At 29.3% G+C, this 17,316-nt stretch overlaps 2 protein-coding genes and 1 long non-coding RNA gene across 3 annotated transcripts; 2 read left to right on the top strand and 1 right to left on the bottom strand.

Moving 5' to 3' along the window:
• Positions 1–45: 45 nt before the first annotated feature.
• LOC130890957 (WD repeat-containing protein 43) lies at positions 46–6,433 on the top strand. Its single transcript, XM_057795417.1, has 8 exons — positions 46–280; positions 340–584; positions 638–848; positions 901–1,085; positions 1,831–1,999; positions 2,056–2,486; positions 2,970–3,214; positions 3,521–6,433. The coding sequence occupies exons 1-8, from the start codon at positions 104–106 to the stop codon at positions 3,670–3,672; spliced, it is 1,815 nt and encodes a 604-aa protein (XP_057651400.1). The 5' UTR covers positions 46–103; the 3' UTR covers positions 3,673–6,433.
• Positions 6,434–6,480: 47 nt separating this feature from the next.
• LOC130890954 (adhesion G protein-coupled receptor L2-like) lies at positions 6,481–15,042 on the bottom strand. Its single transcript, XM_057795416.1, has 5 exons — positions 14,837–15,042; positions 12,456–12,910; positions 11,786–11,983; positions 9,931–10,347; positions 6,481–9,877 (listed from the first exon to the last, which is right to left on the bottom strand). Exons 1-5 carry the CDS (start codon positions 14,886–14,888, stop codon positions 9,653–9,655), a joined length of 1,347 nt encoding a protein of 448 aa, XP_057651399.1. The 5' UTR covers positions 14,889–15,042; the 3' UTR covers positions 6,481–9,652.
• Positions 7,776–17,004, top strand: LOC130890955 (uncharacterized). The gene is made up of 3 exons (XR_009058808.1): positions 7,776–7,944; positions 12,349–15,407; positions 16,550–17,004. It is a non-coding gene; the product is annotated as an uncharacterized LOC130890955 (long non-coding RNA).
• Positions 17,005–17,316: the final 312 nt, after the last annotated feature.

Raw genomic sequence — 17,316 nt, 5'->3', positions numbered from 1 at the left:
TGAATATTTGCCTAACACATAGTTGTCAACGTCAAATAATTTTAGGTTAGAATCAACGACATAACAATCTTTGGTTAGAACATGCGTTAATGGCGGCAGTACAATGGATTCTCGATTCAGTGAAGATGGCAAATATTTTGCTCGTTTATCTGTTGATGGAAAATTAAAAATATGGAATGCGTGTTCTAATACGTTCGAACAAGAGTTTACACCTGATTTCCACTTAAATTCACCGTGTACTTGTTTACATTTCATTCAAAATCTTTCAGTTAAGTATAAGGTAACATGTGCTGTTTTACGAATAAAATATTTTTTTTTAATCGTTTGTTGTATTTTCAGGCTGGTTCACCTAAGAAGAAAAAAAGAAGGGATTCTGAATCTAATGTTAATCCAAAAGTATTACTAGGAACTACTTCGGGTGTTTTATTATTATATTCTATAACAAATGCAGGATTGGAATGTACACTTAATAGTGAAACCAATCAGTCAATTAATTGTTTATCTACAGTTGATTCTAATGTTGTATATTCAGGTTCAGATCAGGATGTTTTGGTTTGGAACCTCGACAAGAAGAAAATTATCAAGTAAGATTTAATATTATTTTATTATTGACATAATTATTGTTATATATTTTTAGTAAGTGGAAAGTAGGAAATGAGAGAGTAACAGCCGTATTAGCAATTCCCGATAGTAACCAATTACTTACTGCAGTAAAAAATATAAAACTATGGGATACTGATGCAAAAGAAATACTTAGAACTTTTACAGGGCACAAATCAGAAATTATGTTTTTACATTACTTGATTCCACAAACTAAAGGAGATTCCTACTTCATATCTGGTTCAAAGGTGATTCTTTTCTCATTTATAAAAGTTTGTATGTTTTAATTAATAATTTTAGGGTGATAGGACCTTGAATTGTTGGAGTTTAAATAGCAGTTCGTCTAATAAAAATGCCACAACTACTTTTCTAATGGAAGATATTGTTCAAAATATTTCATTAAATTTTGATAATAATGGGGCTACTCAAATAGCAGTTACTGTAAGAACAGGAGTTGTTCATATCTACAGACATACTTTAAATGGGTAAATATTGTTAATAGTAATTTTTACATATGAGTGGATGGAGTGACGTGTTTTTATGATTTCATGATTTGTTGTTCTTGATGTTTCCTGTTTCTTTCGTTTAAGACATCTTTGCCAAAACTTTTGAGCATACAAGCTCTACTATAGTGTGATGAGGTCTTCTGCACCAGTAAGTCCTCTTTACTTAATTTTTAGGTCTGATTGCTAATTTCTTGTTAGTCTCCGATGGTCTTATGGTTCTATAAGTGGATGGAGTGACATGTCTTCATGATTTTCCAGTTCCAGTTGTTCATGATGCTTCATTCTTTTATGACATCTTTAACAGAACTGACTCTTAAATATATCTTGTGAAGTATTTTGAACTGGCTATTAGTTTGGATTTTTTTATCCAATCAACCAGTATAAATATTTTACTTTCAAGTCAGTTTGTTTGTGTTTTCTAAAAAGATGGTCTTCCCATGTGAACCTTGTGTCTAGGTGCATGCCTAATTATTTTGTGTTAGTTTTTTTTACATTTTTCATATAAACAGGAGGGCGTCGGTCTTATAAATTTTACTTGGGAGGATTTGGTTTAGTTTCTTTTGATTTTCCATTTGCTCAGCCACATTTGGATGTCATTTAATCAAAATCCTGGAAGCAATTATATTGTGTCTAATTATTTTCTGGTAGTTCTGACTTATTTAAAACATAATAATAGCTTCAATTTAATTTATAGTAATGTTATTAAATTTTTTAATACTTTTAGAAAATCTGATAAACCTTTGAAACCAAAAACAACAATTCAAGTAGTCTCTGATACTGGTCAAACGGCTGAAATGGTAACACCTATTAGAATTGCAGGTGCATTTTTCATTGATAACGAAACAATATGTATAGGGCACGGTTCTGAGATTTTGTTAACATTTGAAAATATTGTAAGTGTATTTTTATTTTTGACTATTATAAAAATAACACAATTATCAATTTTCAGTCTATAATAACTACAAAGAAACTTAATTGTATTGTACGACAAGATCCCCATAAATTAAAATCATCTACACAAGATCATGTAACAAAAATAATAACTCCAGTTATAAACGACAGTGTCCATTATTTAACACCGGAAATGTCCTCTGTATCCACTGCTAAAAGGAAAAGTGATGGTACCTTGGAAGTACCTATGGAAAAAAGGTTGGAGAATCTTACCCTTGGTAAAGCAGAAGGAAATAAAGTACCCAAAGCAGATAACGTAGCTCAGTTATTAATACAAGGATTACACAGTAAAGATAAAAATATACTTAAAACTGTGTTATATCAAAAAGATGAAGAAATTATTAGGAATACAGTCAGGAGATTACCAATAACAACTTTTGTACCTTTTGTGCAGGAACTTACCAGCTATATACAGGGAAAAACTTTATCGTAAGTATAAGTCAATCAAAATTGAAAACACCAAAAGAAATGGGTTTGATATTGTCAAATCAATGACTATAACTTTTTCTATACTCAAATTTGGGTACAAGTACAACAATTTGTACTTGCATTCACAAATTGTATATATTTGGATTAATAAATATGATCCTAGTGGAAAAAATTTTTAAATTTTTATCAGGAATTCATTTTTATTTGCTGCAGCTGAAGATGCTTTCAGATTGGACACTTAGTAGCGAGATCTTTATTCAGAGTCAACTGTAGACTCTATTGAACAGAACCTTCGTAGTTTTCTGACTCAAATATCACTCAGATCACAAAATTGTGAAATTAAATTCTTCTGAATTTCCACAAAAGGTCCAAATATGTCTCAGTTACTGACCAAATCCACTGAGGGTTGTCCAAACATGTACAAAGTTGTGAAATATTACCAAGGATATATATCCCTTAGTTTTATTTTATTGCATTTTTCAGGAGTCAGATTGGATCAGTTTGGTTGAAATATATCTTGCAAATCCATGCTGGTATTTTGATGTCAAATCCCGAATTACCAGAATTGTTAAGTTCTATGTTAGGAAGCATACAAAATAGGTTAAGTTTATGGATTCCTTTAAACAGGTTGAAAGGACGGTTGGATTTGTTACTACCGCAGGTGACTGGTTTACCGCAACAAGATGCATGTGAAAATCAAATACCTTTACTTGTATACAACGATAGAGGTGAGAATATTTTGTGATTTGTAAAAAATGGATTTTTTATTTGCAATAAATATTCTAAAATGTGCAATAATTTTCAGATTATGTTTATAATATTAATTATTGGGAGTATTTTCTAATCTAGGCGCAATTACATTAATATAATATTGTAATAAGGTTTTTCTTTTTGAAAGTGTTATCAAAAATTCACTCAATTTCTTTCTAAACCCAATTTTATCTTAATTCCAGTGTTATTTTAATATGTTTTTGGAAATTGGATCATTAGGAATGTCAAGATCCAATTATTTTGTTAAATTCTTTGTTTCTTAGATACCAGTGACTCTGAAGAAGAAGATATTCAAATGGATGGTCAATCAGAAAGTGAGAGTGAATGGGAGGAAGAAAGTGACTTGGAACAAATGGAAGAAAATAATATAGATGAAAAACTTTCAGAATCTGATGATGATGCAATGTCTTTGTAAAATGTTTTATTTGTTCTATCGAGTCCAAGTGATTATCGAGTTTTTAAAATATGACATGCTAAATATTAACAGATCCTTATATATGAGGCGTAGAATTCCAAAATCAGCCAAGTCCATTTTTAAAAATTTTTCACAGCTGGCCGATAAAGGTCACATATTTTTGTGTTATCAGTGAACAGCTGATGTTATCTCTTCTTTTTTTTCTTTGCCACTTAGATACCAGTCCTCTAACAGCAATACAAAATTTTCGAGAAAAAAAAAATTAATTTACCTAAGCCTGGCAGCCAAATTCTTTTTGGAGTTAGCTGATTTTGGAAACCCATAAAAATATTATTTATGTAATTATGTATTTTTTTTAACACATATATTTATTGCAATTTATATTTTCACCATATTTCATAGCTATGGAAAATTGGGTATTGCAAACATAAACAAATAATAAAAAAAAACAAATTTTTATTAATTTAGTATACAAAATTATTAATTATTACATCAGAAATTTTCTGTTCTTGTGATTGATTATTGGTGAATCGCATTTTTATAATAATCCAGCTCTGGCAAAGTTGCCCAGTCTGGTCCATAATGTTTTTTTAACAAATTGTAAACATCAATTTTCTTCAATTCTGAAACTAATCTATTTTTCGGAGGAATACTCTCTATTCTCTCACCGAGGTTTTGGAAACTTTGGTTTTTTTTTGTGAAACCTTTGAAAACACCAACATCATTTCTATAATAGGCTTCCACCTTTATCAAAACATTTGAATGGGACTTGTTCCTCCTTAAAACAAATCTTTTTGCTTTGGCAAATGAAAAATGCCACTGTCCAGGAGGCTTAATGTTGTTGGATAGAGCCTTCTTCCTATCGTACACTTTTGGGCTGAGAATAATCGTGGTTCCTTGGTTTGAAAAAATGTTGACGTACTCCTCAGGATCTATTATTACACTTTTTTGTGTGATTTCTTTTTCGATCCTACCAAATACACGGTCGGACGGTAAAAACGAATGTCCTACTACAGGGAATACGATCTCTACCTCTTTTACATTGTGATTGGCTATCATCAGTAGCCAAAAAGATAGCATTCCGATTAGAACAGAATTTTTATTTTGTCCCCCACAACCATCACAAAAAATTTTAACCTTACTCACATGTGGATCATGAATATTTGAAAAATTGACAAGGTAGTCATATACCGCGGAAGCAATTTCATTGGAGCTTTTCCGGTGTTCAACTTCATCCCAATGATATATAAAAACATTTTGTTTCGTTTGCTTGTCCCTTGAGCTTCCTTGAACTATTGTAAAATTGTATTTATAAAATTGTCGGCTGTAGTAGGCACTTTGATCAGAGACACGAGGCAAAGTTTGGTTCTTTTGGCAATCAAAGCTGAACGTAAGTGTTGACCCTTTGTTTTTTTTTAAAGTTCGTAAAATTGTTTAGATTGTTTCTTATGTAATATCAAGTCAGTTTCAAGTATTTTTCTTTTTCTATTATTGGTTTCTCTTTTAAATTTTTCCTTAAGAGAAATGCATGTACTACATTCATCTGACCTGGGACTCCCAAAACCTAAGTTGAAATAATTATTAAAAATGTTGCGGAAGTATTTCGACTTCACTAATGATTCCAATTTACCATTTTCCTCACATTCTCGACAGTACATTCGCCACATTTTGTTGATATTAAGGTCGGAAGGAAGATAAAATCGATTAGATTTTTCCCTAGAATAATGGTTTTCCAAGCATTTAAATTTTTTAATAAAATTCATAACGCTTGTTCTTTTTACTTTCCATTGCTCTGAGGTTCTGGATCCCCCTCTGCCCTCCTTAGGCATTAATCCGCTTGCTTTAAAGCGTTTTATAACGCCTTGGACACGGTTTTTGGATAGTTTTAGAATTTTTAAAAAAGCTTCCTTGCAAATTCGCACCTTTTTATCCCCACAGATGGCGAAATACCTGATGATAAGATCTTTTGGGGCTCTTTCTTCGGTCTTCGCTAATTTATTTAGTAATTGATAATCTAGTAGAATGATAATTAATTACCTTAGTATTATTACTATAAAATTGATGAAAGAATTTTGATATGTCTATTGAAGATATCGAATCACATTTGTAAGTTTTTTTTTTGTGTGTACATTAACATTTCAAAATTGGTACTCCAGGAGGCCTGTATCTGAAAAGTCATTGAAATAAAAAAGATAAAAAAGCAAGAAAACAAGAAAAAGAAAAACAAAATTAGAGAATAATAAATCTTACCTTCTGTTTTTCAATTGTTTTTTTTTCCATTTCGATGGATCTGATTTTATTTTCCTGGGTTTGTCGACCACTTCAGGATATATTTCCATCACGTTTGAAAAATATTTTTAAAAAAATAACAAAGAAAGTGAGAAACTAAAAATGTTAATCTCAAAGAGTTCTTTAAAACACAATGTAAATAGAACAGTTGATAACCTAACCTGTTGCTATGGATAAAGATATTGAAGAGAGCGCTCCCAGTGGCTAGGAGAGTAACTGAGGATCTGGCTGGATTTGGAACAGACCTTATTTTTGTAGTGCAATTTTCAATATGATTTAACCGCTTTTGGAAGAAATCCTTCCACTTAATGATAATCTAATAGAAAAACTATTTAAAAAAAAATCTTCGAATTGGACTTGGCTGGTTTTGGAATTCTACGCCTCATATATATTTTCAATATTGTCTCACTTTTTATATACAATGTTTGAGTTGTTCATGTAAATATTTGATTAATAAAGTTAGTTTTCATAACTGGATTTTTTTTTATAAAAAAAAAGGAAAAAGGAGAAATGATAATCTTTTCAAGAGCTCAACATTTATTTATTATATTCAAATACCAGACAAATACTGGAATCAACATATTCCTACAACTTCTCCTAAGTACGATCATTTTGTGCTTCGGAATAAATACTTACAACCTACATTAATACTGTTATAGGCCGATGTCAATAGAATGAGAACAATCGTTTGCAAGAAATTTTTTTAAAAATAGTTTCACTGAACTTGATATTAAAATATCTATTCGCAGTACAAATTCATAAAAAAATACAACGAAACTATCTAAACCTATTATTATCCAAATAAGAGTGGAAGTAATAAAAATGTTGATAGCTTTTAGCTCTTATCAATAATTTCTTTTAGAACAATTAATTTCTCACCAACTAGTCCTGCAGTTGATTTAATATAGGTTCAGTTTCCATTTACATACAATTGAATATCCTCAATTATTCTTTTGTACTCACACAATTCCCTTTTAATTTCATCTCTTTCTTCATCCTCTCTTATTACTCATTTCATTTATAATTTATGATTAGAGATTTAAAATTAGCGATCAAAATTTCAACTACTGTATATTTTGATCAGTTCAATATAAATCCTTTTTATTTTTAAATAAATTTTCTTGCTTTTATCGAAGACATGGTTAGTATAATTTAAAAATTCAATAAAACCTTATTTATTTATTTAGAATTCGTGTTTACTTTTACTTGGAAAAAGTATAGTACGTTCACAAAAATATATATACGCTTAAATGTAAAAATCACAAATGTTTGACGCCTCCAGTTCATGTACAAACAGAAATGATTCAAAAATCACATTTTTATATATTTATTAGTTTATATTTGTAAGGATTTTTTATAGTACACAGCAAAATTATTATTTTCACTTTATCACACAAGTTTTAACAAGGTTCTTAAACTTTCCACTTAGTAAGTAAGTAAGACTTTACGTTTCCTCTACTATCGATTTATCAAACATAGATCAACCACATTCTAGAGTACTTTAGCTTTGTTCGTGTGTCAAATTTCTAACCATTCAGGAACCAATCGTATGCGCACTTTGAATATTGTCGTTCGCGTACTTTCAAAATCACAAACGACAATTTTTAAAGTGCGTATGCGATTGGTCCCTAACTAATTCGGAATGAAACAAAGTTTTTGTAATTATATAGGAAGGGACAAGTGAAAGAAGAATAGTTTTCTTTATTATTTATATTTAATAGTGAAAAAGAAGATAATTTTAATATTGGATAACTGCGTAATCATATAGGCAAAGGACAAGAGGTAGAATCAGATAACCTATCTAGCTTCATAACAATATGACAAAATATCTACTAATTATTGATGTGGCGTTGAAAAAGACACGATTAGAGACTTAAAAAAATCGAATTTTTTTAAAAATATTTAATATATGAAACTTTTTGAGTTTTGCTGGAAAATACTGCTAAAAATATGTGTTAATAACTTGGTTATGGGAATAAGAAGGTGAAGTAATATTTAATTTTAACATTTGTTTATTATAACATTTTGCACCAATAGAAAACTTAATTTTATTGTAATCTGGTGTTTATTCGGAAAAATCATAATAACTCTGACTTTGTACTACAAAAAATTTTTCAATTTTTGAAAAATAAAACAAATTTATTTAATTTTTATGATTAAACTAGACGGTTTTTTACTGTTCTTATTAAATTTATGCAATATACTCACTTAATTGAAAGGAATAAATTTTCTTTCAGAAATTTTTTCACACTAAAATTCGAATCTATACATAGCAAGTTGGAGAAAGAATAATATTTACATTATTTTGATTATTATTTTGGCACTACTTATATATTCGACGTGTTTAAAATATGATTTAGTCAAAAAAATGTTACAAATCTAAAGTGGTATGAATAAAAATATTCAATTAGATTGAAATCCGTACTTTTTTGACAATAAATAAATTGTCTATTAGTGAATAGGGGAGATTAGGAGACAAATAGTAAAGAATGGAGTAGGAGGCAAATAACAAAGGGGTGAAAAAACTAAATGAAACAATGAGGGCTAACATTTTAATGATCATCGGTTAGGGTATTTGATTATGATTATGCAGCTTTTGACAGGGGCGAGATTTTAGAAATCCTGGGAGTATATTGACAAAAATTAACTATACAATGATTAAAATAATAAAGGGGACACGAAATAGATATGAACACCAATCCCAAATATACCCAGCAGAAAATTGCATAGTTAGAAGGAAAGATGAGAAAAAAATACATCCAATAGAAATGAAATACTTAAGAATAGCTAGAAAAGTAGTGGGATAAAATTGAATACAATGGAATTTTAATAAATTAGGAACCAATGAATACCAAATGGATACAATGGAGACATATAGATTAGAGTGAAAAGTAATGGAGACTGGAACCTTAACCAAGATACAAATGGATATCAAATTAAAAAGGAAAAGAAGAGGAATTGAAGAAGATAGCAAAGACAGGGAAGAAGGACCAAAACCCTCATCCAACACCTGAAGTGGATTAATGAATTGCTATTAATTAAGACAGATTAAAAGGAAACGGAACCTTGACTAAGAAGGAAATGGATATTAAGTTGAAAGGGAAAATATGAGGAATAGAGGAAGATGGAAAAGACAGAGGGACTGAAATAATTGAATAAGAATTATTAAATTGCCATGGACATTTGTTAAGAACAAAGACAGATAGATTAAAGTGAAAAGTAAAGGAGACTAGAGACCAAGAAGAAATAGCTACAAGAGGGACAGAAACCCTTATCCAACACCTGAAGAGGTATAGGAAAAATGAGGAATTACCGATTATTAAAATTTGATGTACACAACCAATTAAACCCACGATATGTTTTGTTAATTTTAACGAATATATTTTTGAATTATATATGATGAAATGACTATATTTATATATATATTAATTTATTCGATAATCTACTGAAATATCTATAATAATTTCAAAATGGACAAAAATGGAAGTTAATGTGTAAAATGACCGTTTATATGGTTCTTATTGTCTTCTTCCATTCTTGTTGACAGTAATGATTCAATTTTTTTTTTCATTCCTGACAGCGTAAAGTACTTATAGAAAACTAGGTAATTAATTTTTGTCTTTTTAATAGTATTAAATAAGTATCAGTAGAAATACTGTCAAAACTATATTTATGGGAACATGATCAATTTCTATGTAGTTATTGTACTTATATGATCTAATCTTAATTCTCGCATTTCGGTACAAGTGTCAGAATTAAGTAAAGGAATACTATCCGAAGAACCTCTTCTAGATACATTCGCCGAAGCTGTAACGATGTGTAATTGATCTTTTTGTACAATAACTTCTTCAATGTCGTCAGGAAGATCACTAAGAGTCGGCATTAGACTCTTTCTTTTAATAAATATGTACCAGTTCTGAACAAAACAAAATATTTACGTCAAATATTAATTAAAAATAATCAACTTACCAATAAACAGGACGTAATTGCGTATATAATGGCCATCCCGCTGCTCTCGTTGACGTTCTCCAACGCCAAAACGACAATAAACCAAACGATATCGTATCCAGTTTGTACGAGGCAAAGTAATTTTAAGCAAGATTTCGATTCCCTCAAACTTATTATTTCCTCGTCCAGGCAATCGTCTTTTCTATCTTTCAACATTTCCAATTCGTTTCTGAGGGCGTTTAAAGATTCAGCGGAACTGTTTAATTCCAATTTACATAATTCCATGTTGATTTTTCTGATGCCGCTTAAAGAATGTATCGTCGTAAGAAATATTAATAAGGAAACTGGAAACATGTAGTTAAGGATCATTCCTTTTTGTACCGAAATGAAGCAAAATCTTCTCGATTCGTAGCTATTAGGCGCGATAAAATACGTTGCCTAGAAAAATATTTATTGTATGTGAAATTTTTGAGGTTAATGATGCCGCCAAAATTCAAACTGTTTCAGATTTAAAATTTTTCGACTGAGTATAACAATGGCAACAAAATTCCAATAAAAAAATGAACATCGTTGAAATTAAAATTAATAATGAAAAAATGGAAAATAATAGCTTTGTTCGGGGTCGATAACTTCACGAACGATAATTTTGAAAATGCGCATGCGATCGGTTCCTTAACTGATTCGGAATCAGCCCGCGAACAAAGTTACTTTAAATTCCCGGTATAGTTTAAACTATGGAGTGTAGAGAAGGAGTAACATCTCTTATGGACGGTACGTTTAAAATATGGTCTGAATTCTGTAGGGATAATACGTGTATTATTGGATTGTACTATGGGATTGAGATCTGAAGTTAAACACTTACTATATCTGAAACTAGCTTCAGATTCTATAAACTAACGAAAACAGAATATTATGTAGGTGGTGAAAAGAATTAAACAACGTTTAAAAATATTAAAAAAATAGTAAAAAAAGAATACAAAAAATCATGGTGAAAACTTGTTGTATTTCTGGATGTATAAGTGGTTCTTTAAAAGATCGTGGAATTCGTTCCTCTCAAAATATAAAACAAGCAAGTTTCTTTGGAATACCAAAGGTAAGTCATGTTTGAATCTGTTAGAAAGCAAAATTCATTCAAAATTGATATTTTTATATGACTATAACTAGTATATTAGTTGCTAATGAAGTTCAATATTTTATTTTTATGAACCGAAATATATTTTTTTATTATTCTATTATTTTTATTGATCTATAATTATATCGCTATAATTATTATATTAGTTACGGATAAAATTCAATATTTTATTTTAATCAATCAAAATGTTTTTTTATAGTATTTCATTATTGTTACATGATTCTACTTTTTTTTCATATTAGAATATATGTATTATCTAAACCAAATAAATAGCTAAATAATAAAGTTAATTTAACGAGATTCTGTTTTGTTAATCGTTCCATTATTTTAATACTACTAATTTCATTATCACGGTGCATTATTTAAAGCATTACTATACAGTTATTTTCAAATCAGCGCGTAAAATTCAAGCGAACACCCTCTATAATCAGCGCCACCTATTTTCCCATAAAAAATCAGCTCACATTTTTTAACCCAGAGATGTTCCTCCTTCTCTACACTCCATAGTTTAAACATATGTTTATAGATGACGACACTGGTTGGAAAAATAAAAATTATGACTAATTTGTACTTATTTATTTTAGAAAGCAATTTAATCAAAATAATATGATATAAATATTTATTTAAAATAAAAATAGAAACTTAATTATATTATATTTTGAATAATATCTGACAAAAATGTAAAAAATCATTTTTATAGGGAGAAATATGTTATTTTATGACCTTTTGTCTAAAGATACTTACCAATGTTAAAAAAGTAGGGATATCGTAGGCGGCAATATTGAAATATTTAACTTTTAAATGCCTTTCTTTTATAATACCTCCGGATGAAAATCTTTTGTATATGTAAAAACAATAGAGACACAGCCAAACAGAAGTCATAAGATGTAAAAAGTACAAAATTAGTGATATTATTAGACATTTTGTTGCACTTTTTGTAGCCTACAAACAATATAAATTATAATTCTACTCTTTCGACGATATCATAAGGTTAATTTTCGACTGTCAATTAAATATTTCGTAGTATTCGTAATAGATACGAATTGTATTTATTTGATTTACACTCGTGAGCAAAAAAATCTACTCAAGTCGCAAGCTCAAGGTCAAATGTATCAACTATATCAAACGAAAATGAATCTTAAATTCGTCAAAATAATAATTTAACATTTTATTAGCTCTAAAATTTTCCTAAGAAATCTACAATTTCGTGTTTAGTTTTTTCGCCAGTGACTTGCGATTGCAAGGGATCGTCTGCAATCGCCAGATTTTTTTTCCTCGCGAGTGTATATTGTAGTTTTTAATTGCAGCTCAATGTTGCCAGATCATACCAACAGTACTGGACTCGCCACAATGTTAAAAAAGTCAAATATTTTATAGGAGTTTCACTTTGAGCAAAATTATGGATTTAACTTACATAAACTCCCAACATAAATATCAAATTTGATATGCAGAACGTTCCTAAGATTTGAAAAAAAATATAAGTCATCATTCTCTCCCCGCGCTGGTTCTTCTTGAGCAAAACGCAGAAAATAGTAAGTAATTGAGCAGCACAGCTCAACACTGATCCTATGATTATAATTTCTGGTCCGTACGTTCCGTTATTTCTAGTATGAGATCCGTAATAGACGTACATTATATTGTCGATGAAGTCGTGATCTCTTAGGTCGGGATCAGCGAGGGAATCGTCTGGAAGTTCGACGTTGGGAAGAACATCTACCGTATATTTCGATTGGAGGTTTTGGTGATTTGGTAGAACTAAAGATTTTGGATTCGGTTCAAGATTAACGGAATTGTTGTCGATTTCGTAATCATAGTTTAAATAGTAGTCGTCTTCGTTGAGTTTGCGGTTATTTGAGACATTTTTTGTACCTACAATTGAAAGTTTAACTAAAATATAACAAAGTGCACGACGGTCAGTGGTATCAAAATTCTTTTATATATATATTTAATGTAATATATGCAATGCCCTAATTGTAGAGACGTCACTTTCTTTCATTTGTTATTTCACTGACATGAAGTAGTTTCGCCATCTTGCTTTTTGAGATTAGTGTTGTTTCGATTGTTACGAAATAAATTAGAAGCGGTGGAGGTTTTCCATCATGTGATTCAATCTACGATTTATCGAACACATTTTCTACATACTATCTTCTATCCATAGAAATCACACATAACAACATAAGATCGATTGTCTCCTCCACAAGACATATGTAATAGTTTCTTTAATTTGACGGTGGTACTAGTAAAAAGAGACAAACATATAATTGACGTAACGTGAATAACTGATCTGTGTGTTTTAAGCGATTTTTTGTATTAAACGTGTATATATTGTTATAGAATCAGTTCTTTTAACATCGTAAATTCGGAATCGCTGGGAAAGGGTTCGTTGCGGATTTTAGATTTTTACGAATTTTAGATCACACTAACATTTGAATGCATTTATGGTGGCGTCATCTATCGCGTTAATGAGGAATCATATCGCATTACATAATAATGTAAACAGAGGTAGAGGTATGCATAAAATATAATAAAATCGCAACACATTTATAAAATAATAAAAAGATTAAATACTTTATAAACGTATTCTTCATGCTATCGATATGTATGGTTTCGCCATCTAGTGTCAAATACGGAAGTTAAAAATTACGATACAAACGTATCATTCCGGATTTACGATGTTCAACTGTATAATACATCATCAACTTGTAGTAATTTTTTGACATTTTATAATAACTGAAATGCTGTGGGAATATTACAATACTTATGTTAATACTTTCCTGAAGCCAACTCACAGTTAGAATAAAATTAAGAAAAATTATTATATACAGGTTGATTTTTCATCAGTTGCTTATAGTGTGGTATCTGAAATTATTAGAAAATTGGTAATTTAATGTAAGTTTGATCATAGAGGTTTTAACTAATAAAGGTTTTAGCTTATGCATTTCAACGTTTCTAATTTTGTAACAGCAAACGGGAAGTCAAGCTAATAAATCAGTTTAAGGCCATTTATAGTTGCCGTTTGACGTCATACGAGTATGGTGCTCACGTGATTGAAGATCACTTTTATCAAAGTTGTTAATTATTAGATTTGTTATATGATTGAATAATATGTTCTCAATGTTATTAGCTTAACATTTAGATAACGCCATCTAGCGACAATAATAAGATTATTATGAAAACTACAGGTATGCCAATGTGTAATGATACTTTAATTAAAAAATAAAAAAGTTTCAAAATTCAAATACAGGTGATACTATAAGTGTTATATACAATTTAACACCTTTTTGCTACAATCACAAAAGATACCATCTATCTCTCCTCCATGAAAGGTACGTTATATGATTATACGTAAGAGTGTAATGTGTACTATATTACCGATCCACAAAAATATTTGTTGTATATTCAACAGATGGCGTTATGAATGAAATTTATATATATTGAAAAATTATTATCTTTGATTACAATATTTTCAAAACGATTACTAAATGCTGTGAATAAAGACAATGTTTGATAAATTGGCAAAACCACAGTTTTTATTTTCGAAAAAATAATCATTATGAACCAGTTTTAAGCAAAGTAGATGTTTTTTTAATTACGTATAAGAATTTAAATTTGAATATTTATTTATATTGATATGAAATTGTTCTATTTTAATTTGTAGTTTGACCTTAATAGAAGCTAATTGTTAATAAAATCTAAAGCTATTGTTTTTCTTAAACTATCTTCATTCGGACTACCAAAATAACGAACTATCCATTCTAAAACTTGAAATTAGTAGAATTTAAGCATGCCACTTACCTACAACACAACTACTAGCACAAAACAAACAAATTATTAACAATAAATTCATTTTTAATTATCTACTGCTAAAAATCCTGATTTCTAGTAAGTAGCTCCATAGGGAAGCTGCGAATCGGCACAAATCAAACACTCATCGTTCAAAATAAGGAAATATCGTAAAATTTTCGTTTGGTCAACTATTATAAGGATAAATCGTTCGATCTGTCAAACTGTGGTTGGTATATCGATAGAAAATTATCCGGAAAACTAAACTGGACGATTGTAAGGCGTATGCGCCAAACTCTAATCAATAAAGCTAAAAAGTATATAGTTATTAGGATTAAAAAGTGTTTAATTTTGACTTAATTTTTGTTTTGGATCATTTTCGGAAGCAACATTTTTTTAATGAACGTATATAGTGTTTAGTAGCGTGTAGAGATTTGAAATAGTTTTGAGGTTATTTATTTTAGTTTGTTGAAAGATAAATTTTGTTCTTAAGTATTATAATTAATAAATAATTTTATCACATTTCAAAAATGTATCCACTTGTTTAAATTATTCGATTATCAGGCAAATAGTGAGCAGCAAGGTAGGTGGTATTTTTTGTTAACAAACAGTCGTACGAGGGTAGTTTGATATATATGAATAGTGTTATTTCTCAAGAGATTTTATTGTTTTCAATCAATACAACAAAAAGTTTTCTTTGAGGACGTTTGTTTCGAAATAATCTCTTCATTTGATTGAATTTTTGATGTATTTCAATAAGGAATAGTCCTAGAAGGTAACATTTAGGTAGAGGAATGATTTCTTTTTTTTAAATATTTGATTAGTGAGCAAACAGTCGTACGAGGATAGTTTGATAGGTATATCAATAAGATATACTTTCAAATAAAAATGGTGTCATTTTTCAAGATATTTTACGTTTCCATACCTTTTTTCAATGTTTTTACCGAATATAACAATATTTGATGTAATTCAATAAGGAATAGTCCTAGAAGGTAAAACTTTGGTAGAGGAACGATTTCCACCCTTTTTTCTTCAAAATATTTTATTAGGAAGCAAATAATGAGCAAGGTAGTTGGTATTGGTATTTTTTTAATTAAAAACAGTCGTACGAGGGTAGTTTGATAACTATATGAATAAGATATACTTTCAAATGAAAATGGTGTCATTTTTCAAGAAAATTTACGTTTCCATACATTTTTTCAATGTTTTTACCCAATATAACAATAAGTTTTCTTTGAAAACGTTTGTTTGAGGATAACCTCTTCATTCGATTAAATATCTGATGTGTTTCTTCTGTAACTTCTCAAAATTTCAATGTTCTTTTGCTATAACCTTAGCTCCTCATTTGTATGTTAAGAGATTTTATTTCAATCGTAGTTTCTTCATATAATTAATAGTTTTAGAAGCAAATCTTCATATTTAACCGATAAAATTTTGAATGGACCTTTATATACATCATCCACCCTTATAAATATTAAAGAAAAGCCTCTATTTCAAGATGATGAAAGGGTAGTGTAAATATTACTATGTTAGTTATTTTTTCAAGAAAACGTGGAATTTTTATTCGAAACATGTCTCATGTTATCAATTCGGTTTTTGAGCTAACATGAGCTCTAATAATAGAATTTTCTCTTCAGTATTCTATTTTCAGAAACTGATCTTGGTTGTATATATTGCACTAGTTGAAATAATCATTGTTTAAAGTTCTTTAGTTATTTTAAACAGATTTTAGCACTTGTAAATATACGTAACGAAGCGAAAACGGAGATGGATAGGTTACAACAGGCAAAAGGAAAAGATGCGGACCTGTATGAACAAGAAGAACTTTTTGCAACCGATAGACTTGGGAACATGGAGGAAGACTACAGAAATAGCGATAAACAGAAGGAAATGAGAAGCTTTCGTCAAGAAAATTGTACAGAAGTATGGGGGTAGCAACCCCAATCAGCTGATGACGATGATTAATTCTTCGATATAGTTTAATATATGTAATTACATTTATTTAAATTAATTTGTTTTACCTGAAAAAGGGGTAGGTTCAATAAAAGACACTTAGTGTTAAAGGGGAAAAATTTATTGAATTTCTGAGAAATCACAATTTATAATAACACTAATAATAAAAAAAATTGCGCACCTTAACAATAACGTGGACTCTAAATAAAAAAAAATTTCCCCGTTTTATTAAATTATTGATTTTTTTTATATTTTCCTTGATACAATTAAAATTCAAATAATCAAATACACAACTACGATAATTTATTTGAGATAAATTATTTATGAGAAAAATTTGGGTTTATTTAAAAAAAAAAATGAAAATTATTAAAACATATTTTTGGTAGTTGACATTTAAATTTTCACGGTACCAAGTATTAAAAAAATGAACGATAATGGAAAGTATTTAAAAAAATCGAGGTCAGAAATGTCATTGGGGGAGAAAAGATCAAAAATAAACCTAAAATAAATATCTCCATAAAATATCTCTGAATGGGAAA

This window comes from Diorhabda carinulata, chromosome 2 (genome assembly GCF_026250575.1).
Source record: "Diorhabda carinulata isolate Delta chromosome 2, icDioCari1.1, whole genome shotgun sequence".
Classification (NCBI taxonomy): Eukaryota; Metazoa; Arthropoda; class Insecta; order Coleoptera; family Chrysomelidae; genus Diorhabda; species Diorhabda carinulata.
Note: the sequence above shows the minus strand (reverse complement) of the source record. Positions and strands in the feature narration are given on the sequence as shown.

Excerpts from the sequence above, each read along its gene's own strand:
- LOC130890957 (XM_057795417.1), top strand. The coding sequence starts at position 104 with ATGGATTCTCGATTCAGTGAAGATGGCAAATATTTTGCTCGTTTATCT. Across the intron at positions 2,000-2,055 it reads TGTTAACATTTGAAAATATT|TCTATAATAACTACAAAGAA; the intron begins GTAAGTGTATTT and ends ATCAATTTTCAG. Across the intron at positions 3,215-3,520 it reads ACTTGTATACAACGATAGAG|ATACCAGTGACTCTGAAGAA; the intron begins GTGAGAATATTT and ends TTTGTTTCTTAG.
- LOC130890954 (XM_057795416.1), bottom strand. The coding sequence starts at position 14,888 with ATGAATTTATTGTTAATAATTTGTTTGTTTTGTGCTAGTAGTTGTGTT. Across the intron at positions 12,911-14,836 it reads TGCTAGTAGTTGTGTTGTAG|GTACAAAAAATGTCTCAAAT; the intron begins GTAAGTGGCATG and ends TTTCAATTGTAG. Across the intron at positions 11,984-12,455 it reads TATTTATGTTGGGAGTTTAT|GCTACAAAAAGTGCAACAAA; the intron begins GTAAGTTAAATC and ends TATTGTTTGTAG.